The sequence below is a fragment of the Neltuma alba genome, unplaced genomic scaffold (assembly GCF_004799145.2).
Source record: "Neltuma alba isolate B1F8T4 unplaced genomic scaffold, ASM479914v2 tig00012843_pilon, whole genome shotgun sequence".
In the NCBI taxonomy this organism is placed as follows: Eukaryota; Viridiplantae; Streptophyta; class Magnoliopsida; order Fabales; family Fabaceae; genus Neltuma; species Neltuma alba.
The window spans coordinates 119,730-130,923 of record NW_021637231.1 but is presented as its reverse complement, the minus strand read 5'-3'; the positions used below and the strand labels follow the sequence as shown (position 1 = coordinate 130,923).

At 38.2% G+C, this 11,194-nt stretch overlaps 2 protein-coding genes across 2 annotated transcripts; one reads left to right on the top strand and one right to left on the bottom strand.

Moving 5' to 3' along the window:
* Nucleotides 1-4,656: 4,656 nt before the first annotated feature.
* On the top strand, nucleotides 4,657-5,785 carry LOC114731754 (histidine-rich glycoprotein-like). Its single transcript, XM_028919008.1, has one exon. It carries the CDS (start codon nucleotides 4,741-4,743, stop codon nucleotides 5,548-5,550), a length of 810 nt encoding a protein of 269 aa, XP_028774841.1. The 5' UTR covers nucleotides 4,657-4,740; the 3' UTR covers nucleotides 5,551-5,785.
* On the bottom strand, nucleotides 5,747-9,713 carry LOC114731752 (probable polygalacturonase). The gene is made up of 5 exons (XM_028919007.1): nucleotides 8,941-9,713; nucleotides 7,670-7,790; nucleotides 7,310-7,484; nucleotides 6,994-7,064; nucleotides 5,747-6,682 (listed from the first exon to the last, which is right to left on the bottom strand). Exons 1-5 carry the CDS (start codon nucleotides 9,274-9,276, stop codon nucleotides 6,045-6,047), a joined length of 1,341 nt encoding a protein of 446 aa, XP_028774840.1. The 5' UTR covers nucleotides 9,277-9,713; the 3' UTR covers nucleotides 5,747-6,044.
* Nucleotides 9,714-11,194: the final 1,481 nt, after the last annotated feature.

Sequence of the window (11,194 nt, the reverse complement as noted above, 5' to 3'; positions counted from 1 at the left end):
AGGACGGCGATTATATATTTAATTAATTAATTAAATAATTAAAAAAGTTAACACAGCTCTGACCTTTGAAAGTCAAATGAGATCTCATCATCGCTGGATGGAAGCATAATTTTCCCTCAATTCAGCCGTCACGTGCAATAATTATCACTTTGAAATCCGATGTTTCAGCGTTAACATTCATGAACTTGCCCTTCAAGAGCTTTAATAATTTGCAGTCGAGTTCAGACTTGTGGGTTCACGTATATAACCCTTCAATTTTTATGTTCTGGTGTTAATAATATTATGAACATAACGTGAATATTCAAATCCAATGATTAATTGTAATTTACCAATTACTCCATCCGTTCCTTATTATAAGAGACATTTGATATTTATGACATGTTTCTATATACAAGAGACACTTAAAAGTTGTCTCTACTTTTTTGTGTTGATTTCCTATTTTACCCATATTTATTTTGTCTCCAATTCACACTCTCTTTTCCTCCCACTTCTCTTTTTTTTAATAATTTAATTGTTCTCTCTCTTTATTAATGAGGACATTTTAGGGAAAAAATTATACTTTTTACACATTGATTGTTCTTAACTAATTTTAATTGCTTTTTTTATCAACGTAATTCAGTTATTCGTTTCTTATAATAAGGAACAAAGGGAGTAATTACTAGCTGGCAGTCAAACTAGCTACTAGCTCCTTTAAAAGCTGGTATGCTAATTTAAGTAAATTAAAAAAGTTTGTTCAATTAATTATTTGTAATAATCAGGTATTGTTTTTTTAAAATATCTTTGCTGATCATGTATTAGTTAAAACTACCATTTGATTAAACTTTTAATACGTACAACTCTTACAATGACTACCTTAGAAAAAATGAATAATAGTGGGAGACAAAATGAATTGAGATCTTATATTTATGACCAAATTAAAAATCAAACTAACTCTTACACTACTTCCGGAGATTAAGGAAACAAGTTAAGTTAGTTATTTGTAATAAATATGTGTTATCCTTCCTAAAATATCTTTGCTAATCAAGTGTATTGGTTAGAACTATTATCATTAGAAGGACTACCTTAAAAAAATACATAAATATGAGAGACAAAATGGATTGAAATCTTATATTTAGAATCAAAATAAAAATTAAACTGGGTCTTATATTAAGGACATGAGGTAGTATTAAGTATATGAGTTATTATTATAGTTTTTTTTACCAAAAAGTTATTATTATAATTGACTGGGACTAAATGACGGGTCCATCATCCATGGAAGCTTTTTTCCTTGTTAAGCTAACATTTGATCTATACATGGTTTTTATTTTAGCCCTCTCCCAGAAATGCCAACTGGTCGTCTTGTGTGTGATTAGGAGTGAAAATAGGCTAGGCGGCCTGTCAGAAACCTGTGACCTAGCCTGTAAATGGCCTGACTTGGCTTGACCTATTTAGATATCAGAACAGGCTTAGGCCTGTAAAAAGACCTGTTTATTTTATCAGGACAGGCTTAGGCCTAATAGTAAGCCTGTTATGCAGCCTGGACTTGTTATCTTTTTTTTTTTAAGGTTAAAATTGTAAACTGACAGGAGAAAGTCTGCTATTCTGATTGGTTAATTGAGAAAACTCTACCCATATAAACATGTTATCCAGAGCCTATTGCATGCTTCATTTCATTTCCATTCTCTATAATAAAAATAATTGATGTATGTATAATGACACATATTTGAACAGGAAAAGAAAACATAACTACATTAAAAAAAAAAGCATCATTCATTTATTTGGTCCATACTTTTCATATTAATCTTATACAGAATATATATATAATTGACCTATTATGTTTTAGACCGTATATATGTGTGCTCAATCTAATTCTTATTATAATAATTGATTAATTAATTTAAATAAATAAATAATAATAATAAATGTAATATTTTTTTTTAAACAACTATGTGTAACGACAGGATCAAATATCATTTTGTTAATAAATTAGTTTGAACAAATGATAAATTTAAAATATAAAAAGGATTAAGGATGTTTCATATTTTAAACTAGATCTAGTTATCAACTAATTTTTATAATAGAGACGGGATGCAGTGATATTTTTATACTAGAGTAAAATTATGTTTTCTAATAATTTTTCATATTAGATTTTTTTTTGGACCTAAGGGAATATATTTTACAAATTGTTTTAATTTGATAATTTCATATTTTTTGTCTGTATTTTAGATAAATTGGGTTGAATTATTGTAATTTTAAATTGATTTATGTGTGTTTAAAATTTATTAAAAAAGCCTCTTAACAGGCTATAAACCTAACCAGACCTGATTGCAAACCAGACTCAAACCAATTAAAAAGCCTTTCAAAAGTCACAGGTCAAAACTCAGACTAATACACCTCACCACAGACCTTACCTGTTAAAGGTGAGGTCTCGCCTATTATTGTCATTCTTATGCGTGATTGGCAGCGGGGTAATGTAACAAGGAAATCAACGCGTGTTACGTAGGAAGAGTTTAATTTAATAATGATAAATCGTGTCCGGTAAAACTCACGTTGTGACCTCTGCTCTCTGGCTATCAATTGAAAAATATCACCCGATTTTTACCCCAAAAAAAATCGTGTCCTTAATGTAGCAGGGGTCATTGATGGGACTGCTTGACTATGGAACCAAACTTGTGCAGACCATACTAATCCTCCAATGTAAGGTAATGTCGTGAGAGGTGGGGGCTCACAGCTCACTTGGGCAGAGCATGGGCTGAGGAGGCACGTGTCAATTGTCATGTAGTTAGGAGTGGGGCCCCACCAAGGACTTGCAGTGCTGGGGAGGCGAGGCCAGGCGGGGGCGAACCCCCGCTATCACTGGTACGGTCGCCGGGGTAAGGACAACACTTATTCAACTAAAAAGAATTATAATTAGGTCATAAAAAAATAAAATAATTACTAGCAAGTCTTAGGGGGAGTTTGGATAGAAACCAAACCATGGTTTCAAAGTGTTTTTACGGATTACGAAGTAAATATGTGGAGGAGATTACCTCGTTTTGCGGAAAAGTGCTTCTGAAACCATGGTTTTGGGTTTCCCAAACACCCCCTTAATTATAAATGAGCAGTTGTTATCCATTGTAGTATGCTTTGTTGTTACTGATAAGTTTTAGCAATTATGTTGTTTATTTAGGATTTTATAGTAATTCTTCTATTTAACTATGTATAATAGACATGCGCAAAACGAAATATGTTTACATGTAATTAAAGATGTGTTAGATAGGTTAAAGAAGAGTTGCACGGACGAGTTTTATGCACTCAATAACTTTGATTTTTAATATTGTTAAATAATAAATTTTACAACCAGGAAATTTGGATCTCGATCCTATTTATAAGACTTTATTTATATACTACAAGTAAAGTTTTATAATTAGTACTCTTCCGGTCCTTAATATAAGACCCATTTAACTAATTTGATTAGATTAAGGAAGTTAGATAAGTTAGTTAATTATAGGAAAAGCGACACATTTTTCCTAAAACACCATAATCATCTTATTTAATACCTCATCTCCCTCTTCTACTTGATTATGGTTGAGGGAGTATCTATAGGGTAATTTAGAGAAAATTGATAAATATAAGAAATGAATCTTATATTTAAGACCAAAATCAATTTAAGAATTGGATCCTATATTAAGGACCGGAAGAGTAGTATTTAAGATTGAAGGAAGTAAATGGAAATTTCAGTCTATATCCATCTGATGTGCGTCTGGGCACACACATGGCAGTGGTCGGTGGGTGGAATGCTGCTTTCTTTAAGAGACTGACTCCTCATACTTGTTGGCTCAGAGCAGCAACGCCACCCATCACCAAAACTTCCCCTCCGCATTCTGCAAACCCGTACAAGTTCCGACAGCTCATTGGATCAAATGACTCCGGCCCATTCCCTTGTTATGGGCCTCTCTTTACTTTCCTTAACACCAGCCTCTCCCTCATCAGGCCCCTCAACAAAAACCACGCTCTTCTAACCCAAGTAAAAAAACAGAAGAAAACAGGCTTTCTGTTCCCAGGCAGCAAAAAAAAATACAAACATCAATGTTTTATATGAAATACACAGTTGTCCACCAATATAGAACGGAATATGAGTTTATGGCCATCAAAATGGTGCTTTATATATTACTCCCTCCCTCCCTATTTTCAGTGTTGTTCTGTTCAGAAAAGAAATAGCCTAATTTTTCGGTGACGCCGTTAATTTCAAAGAAGAGATATAATTTCATTGATAAATCAGCAACTCCATCAATTTCTCTAAGGGTATTATTGAAATGGAAAATTCTATCTCTTCCATATTTAAAGCTTATAACTGAAGAAATTAGAAGGATATCTATGTGGACTCATAATTAGAACAAAAGACTGTGTTAGCGTGTAAATCAAATCAATTCGTGGCACAAATTCAATTATCACGTCAGCCTTTTAAATTGAATATATCTGACCATCTGTCATTCACTTGTTTGCGTGCACGCATCGAAGGCTCCATTGGACTATCACTATGACCCAAACGTATCTATCAGGAATAGGCAAAGGCCATTTTGGGCTTTGCTGTGCTAAAACGTGAGAGGCCAGGCTAGACTTCCTTGATACTTAGCTCCATTCACGTCGGTTTCACACTCTCCTCTGTTGCTTTGCCAAAAGTCAAATTCCCACCCGCCCCCCGTGCTCTCTTCTTCCCCACCTCATATTTATATCTTCTTCTGCCCTCCTCAAATTTTATTACCTCTTCAAACCATAACCATGGCCGCAGGCTTCGCTTCCTTCACTGTCTTCTTTTGCCTCCTTTATTTCTCTACGCTTTCGACGGCCGTTGATCTGCCCGCAGTTGATCAAACCAAGCATGATCCGTTCCCTGAATCACACAAAAATTCCGATGAGGTCAACGCGATCTCCCTACCCAGCGAAAGATCCGAATCTGAATCCGCAACGGTGATCCGGTCGCAGCCTGAGATTTCTAATTCTAAGATTTCCGAAGCTGAGTCGGAAGTGGAAACTTTTAAGCTAACAGAATCATCCGAAGCTTCTGACTCCGTTCCTATCACGACGATCACTTTCCGCCCCCTCAACCGCCATATGCCCTGGCGTCCGATGCCGTTTCCCTTCCACCACGGCCACCGTTGCCGCCACAACCATAAATTCAAGCCGTGGAATCCGCGCATACCCCACCACCAGATCCCGTACGGCAACGACATGATCCTGAGCAACGGCGAGGAAAAGGACTCCGATGTGCTTCCTGACGATCGAGTGCCTAAGATCCCGACGAGATGGACGAGGTTTGGCCGCTTTGAATCAAGGTTCACCGACGAACCTGTTATGGAGACGAGTGAGGAGGTAATGATGAGGCCTCGTCACCATCACCATGACCACGAACACGAACACGATCACGATCACCACCATGACCACGACCACGAACACGATCACGATCACCACCATGACCACGACCACGAACATGATCACGAACACGATCACCACCACAACCAGTTTTACGAAAGAGATCATGAGCATGGGGCCTTGATGAAGAGTATCCGCAAGTTTTTGCAGCACTTCTGACTTTGATGCCAGTGGATACACAGTGATAGTAATTACGCGAATAATTTATGTTGTTACCTGTTGTTGTATTGCTAGTTAGTTATATTTAGTTAGTTATATTACAGTCTATATCCTGTAAATAAGTTTGCATCCGCGAGAGATGTAGAAGCATGCATGTGTATTTTGCCTGCGCAGATGGACAGCCAGATGTGTTTTTCCGTACACTATCGATATACATATAATAGATGTTTGAATATTTCATTCTCATTTTACCCCTAAACCCCCTGGCCCCCACCTTATCATACGAAACATCTCGTTTATCTAAACATAATCATCCAAGAATTGCTGAAAAGCCTAATTAATCATTTGGCTCGCACAACTGAAACTGATAGAGATAGACGCATTCCAAGAAGTTGTATGAAGAACTGGTAGTGGTTTATTGCATTTCCTTACAATAGTTCAATAAGCAATTACGAATATTAATTGTCTGGTGTCAAATGAATCACCAGAAAACCTCAGAAGTGATTGGCACATGATCCAGGCTGCTGGGTGGCCAGCTCTGAACATGGAGACGGACTTACCTGACGAGATGCTCCCAGAACATTAGAACACTGCCATGGAGGAGATCTAGGTCCCGTAATACCATGAAGGTAGATATCAGAGAGGCAAATCTGAGTGAAGGGGGAATTTTTGATTCCACGTATCAAGCCTGCCTGCCTAACCTTCACACCCCAAACATTATTAATTGTAACGTCCTTGACAATAGGGAGAGCATTGGGGTTGAATTTGTCATCAGGGTGATCCCCAACATCACCAGAAATCTTTATTCCAGTCCTTGCCTCCTCTATATACACATGAGAGAAGGTTATATTCTTTATAGTCCCTCCCCTTCCACTGTTGGTCTTTATGTGGAGACCGATTCCTGTGTTGAAGAGATTAATGTGTTCAGCAAGCACATTTTCCACCCCACCAGAGGCCTCACTGCCGATTGCAATTCCGGAGAATGGGGATGATGCCGTCACCCGCCGGATGGTGATTCCAGAGCTAGGTCGACCATAAGCAATCCCATATTCATCCCACCCACTCTTCACAGCCACAGCATCATCTCCACACGATATGTACGAGTCCTCTATGCACACATTCGAACTAGAATCTGCACAGATCAGTTTCAAGAATGGATGAATAAAAGTATTGTGATCTCTCATAGGGCACTTCCATGGTACTCAGTAACGTAAACGTCACAGGTAGGTGAGACTCCCATTGGGTCTCACACGGCTAGTACTCCTCCAGCCAATGAATGCTTCCAAAGCATAACACAAAGCAACAGCAGATAAGAGAGGGTTCTTTTAGACCAATTTATCCAGAACGAGATAGGCTCATTAACCTTATTCCTCATTTTCAATTTCAATACGCTTTACTTACTGACTTAAATGACAGAAGGTTAGTATTTAAGATGATATTCACCTGGATCAATTCCGTCAGTGTTAGGTGAGTCATGGGGGGCCAATATGGTGACAAATCGGATCACAACATTGCTGCAAAGAGGGAAGAAGTTTCGATATCAGATTTTAGGTCCACACACCGTCATATTCAGTTCCATTTTAGTCTAAGCTTCGGACAAGCGAAAAGTGAAGAGGATCATTACGATTTAAAACAGAAAGAGACTCTCTCCATTCATAGTAAAACAATGTTACAACAGGGGTAAAAGAAGGCATGAAAGTAACAGAATGGACTGTGGATAAATATTTAACTTTTGTGGCTATGACACTATGATCTGTACCTGCTGTAAACCGGATGTATGTTCCAAAAAGGAGAATTCCTAAAAATCACATTCGAAACGACGATATCTCTGGAATTCACAAATTCAAGAAGGTTTGGTCTGGTGTATTGGAGAGTCCTCTGCCTCCACATGTTCCACCATATATCTCCTTGCCCATCAATTGTCCCGTTGTCACCTGTGAAAACATGATATATAACAGAGACCAAGAGAGAAATATTAGGCTATGCTAAATAAGCTTTCTAGTAAAAGCTTCTAATTTAAATGATATTAGGCTATGCTATTCGGTAAGGAAAAAGGAATCAATCAGCCGGGCATGTACTGCAGAATTTATTTACGGACAATCAAAGATATGATACCCACCAGTGATTACCACATCTTGCACCCCGTCTCCTTGGATAAAGCTAATATACCTTCCGCCAGGGCGCTCTCTGCCTCTTCCATAAGATGGCAACGGTGCGATCAATGGCCAATGCTTTGTATCCTGATGAATAAGACAACGAGGAAGATTTATCAATGAACTAAGCATTACTCTCCCTTTAGATAAAAGGGAAAAGAAAAGGAACATGAAAGATACAAAAAAAAAAGAGTAAGCGTTTTGATTTCCACTGGACTCTCTGCATCTGCAGATCATATTAGAACAGCAACAGTGGCAAGCAAATATAAAGAATATAACCTTCTATCAGCGAGACTTTTAAGCTATAGTGGCAAGCAAATATCGGGCTATTAGATAACATTTAAAGCCTAACCCATTAGAGTCTCTTCATTCCACGTCTTCTAATAATGCATAGAAGATTTTTGGTCAAAAAAAAAAAATAATGCATAGAAGACATAATGCCTCTCATGAGATTCTCGTGCAGAAAGCCCGAAACAAGCAGTAATTGAACAGTGTACGTGCGGCCTCTAGAAAAAGGGGAAAAGGGAACATCGTCTATTTTGATGCAGTTTCAGCTCCATAAAGTCAACGATGAGTCAACACAAAGCGCCAGCAATAACAGAATTAACTAAAATAAGTCCACCATACGTGGAGCTTTCTAATCTAACGCATTTAGGAGTTGACTGCCCTGAGCCTGAGGATACGGAGCATTATCAAACCATTGATTGATTAAGTACCGTTTAAGGGAATTGATAACCATAATCCTTAGTTTTAAAACGCAATATCTCATTGGAGCATCTTTCTTTTTAATGCTTTTACCTAACAGATGAATCACATCCAACCCCCATCTCTTACAAACTAGCGTAAAATGCAACACCCCACTACCGACTGAATGAATATCACAGTAGATGACAATATGACACCACTGCCCAGATATCCAGCTGTCCTACAAATTATTGCTACAGCGATTGATGTAAAGCACATGGCGCCACGCAGGTCGAGACCCACCAGATGCATTCCCCTCCTTTTACCCAGGGACCCACCATAACTCAAGCAGACCCCTTCTTTCCAGAGATGCATTTAAATCATCTACTAATCTAAACCAACCACATTTAAGACATAAAGATAAACAAAGAAATTGGCACAAAGCACCGTCAGCCGGAAATCGCCGACTTCCATTTAGCAGCTGCTCGATTAATCTACAGTTTCAAACTGACTCAAGAGGTAAAAGATCAGCGTAATGCTGATCTGTGCTTACTTGTGTCGCTTTGATAACAGCACCACTGGCCAGATAAAGAGTCATGTGGCTTGTGAGATTGAAGCTTCCTGTTAAGTACACTCCAGGGGGAATGAAAAGAAGCGTGCCTCCTCGCCTCTTGAGATGCTGTATCCGATAAATGGCCGCTCGAAATGCCTTCGTATTCAGTGTTCGTCCGTCACCCACACCGCCGAAGTCCGTTATGGAAATCTTATCATGTCGATACCTCCTTGGCACTATATTCGAGCAGGTTATCACGTCAGCCAACGCGGAAGAGCTGAACAAGTGTGCAATGGCGGCGAAGCAAATGAAGATTAGGAGCAAGAATCGAACCATTCTTTTTAAAAAAAATGAGATCTTCCTCTCGAGTTTCAACTTCAATATGTTTTTCAGGAACGATAATGAGAGAGAAAGAAGAGATCTATGAGATATAATGAGTGAATGAGAATAGATGTTGGGTTATGGGGAGCAGATGGAAATGTAAAACCTGTGAGGGTGACTTCAAGGGAAGTGGAGTATGAAAAGAAATTGCCCAGAAAAGCTGAGATAGAGGAGGCGAGGAAAGATCTGGGAATTCAAGACAGAGTAAGAAGGAAGAATTGATAGTTAATTGAAACTTGGAGAAAGCACAGATCTTTCTTCTTTAGAATCAAATTCAGAGTATAAAGCGAGAGGAGGAGGGACTAGTCCGACTAAGACAGGAGGGAGAGCATTGGATTCTGAGTAAAACAGCCTCGTCTAGAAGCAGCTATTTATTGGAACTGCCAAGACGGAGCTGGGTTTCAGAGAAACCGAAGTTCAGTGAGTTTAATACTAAAATCAGCACGGAAGAATTTCGAACCCATATTTATTAGTTTTGTGCTTATCTTTTTCGGCGTGGCTTTCTTTAGCAATTAGCAGTTTCGTTTTTTCCAGTTCTCGGGGGCCTTTGATTGTGATCAGGAAGGCGAGTATGTAAAAATTTGGTCTTTTTTCTTTTTTCTTTTTGATAAAGTGAATTCAATTTTTGATGTTACAGGTTTATCCTTATTTTGATTTTAGTCTCTTAAATTTTAAATTATAATGAATTTTGACTCTTTAAATTTGTTTTTATTTAAAATATTAATCTTTACAATTTAATAAAAATTTGTAATATTTTGTTTTTTTGAAAAATCAAAATATATAGTTTAAAACTTGAAAAATTAAAATCAAACAAAACAAAAGGGAACAAAAAATTTTATTAAGCCCGTTTAAAAGTGCAACTTCGGGAATTTGTCTACATGTTAATGCCCCCAGCCTCTCTCTATGACCCCCAAGTATGCTGAAACACACTATCTATGGTAATGGAGACCGTTTGGCGTCAGGTGGTTTGTCAATAGGGAAGAATGGGCCTCTCTGGGCCTCTTTAATTGGATTGTCTTATTTCGTTCATTTGTATCTTTTTATTTCCCACGACAAAAGAAAACGGCAATCATCTTTTCCTTTTTGTGGACGGAAAAAACAAGCCCTTTGTTCCCACAATTGACGGATCATGTTTCTGGGAGCTAACGGTCATTATCTTGATGTGAAGCTACAAAATAATGACAGGCCCAGAACAAAAGCAAAAGGACCTAAAGTAGGCCTAAAGAAGGAATCAAAGAGTCCACCGCCTAGAATATAGTTGCTGTTTGGCCCGATACTGAACTAGATATCACTTGGCATATTGGAGATGGTAAGACAACTAGATTCTGGGTTGATCACTAGGTAGGAGAAATGGGTCCTCTCAAATGCCTCACTTTCTCAGATGTGTCAGACTCTGAACTTAACAAGATAATTGGCGACTGCGTTACTAGCTAGAGAGAATGGAACGGGATTAAATTCAAGCACCTGCTTCCAACAAGCCTGAATTTACAAATTGCTGGAACTAGCCCCCCTCAAAAACTTCATTCAAATGACTTGTGCTATTGGAATCTTACTACCAATAGAGCTTTCACAGTTAATTCTGCGTATCAAGCCAATCAACAGCTTGATTGTGAAAGTCTTAGCAAATGCTGGAATTGAATGTGGAAGTGGCCTGGTGTTCAAAGGATTCGCACTTTCTTTTGGCTAGCCAAGAAGAACAAATTCTTTTCTAATGCAGAGCGATTGAGAAGAGGCATAACCATGGAAGGAACTTATAGTTGAGGACCTTGAGCACATTCTCCGGTTTTTGTCCCACAACAAGAGCATGCTGGCTGCAAATACTACCCCACGACAAAACCCACGAATTCTTCTCCAAACCTTTTGAAGACTGGCT

What these genes read in the sequence shown, in the direction of transcription:
- LOC114731754 (XM_028919008.1), top strand. Translation starts at nt 4,741, where the DNA reads ATGGCCGCAGGCTTCGCTTCCTTCACTGTCTTCTTTTGCCTCCTTTAT.
- LOC114731752 (XM_028919007.1), bottom strand. Translation starts at nt 9,276, where the DNA reads ATGGTTCGATTCTTGCTCCTAATCTTCATTTGCTTCGCCGCCATTGCA. An exon ending in CTGTTATCAAAGCGACACAA is followed by an intron (nt 7,791 to 8,940) that starts GTAAGCACAGAT and finishes CTTATTCATCAG; the next exon opens with GATACAAAGCATTGGCCATT. An exon ending in CACTGACGGAATTGATCCAG is followed by an intron (nt 6,683 to 6,993) that starts GTGAATATCATC and finishes TGATCTGTGCAG; the next exon opens with ATTCTAGTTCGAATGTGTGC.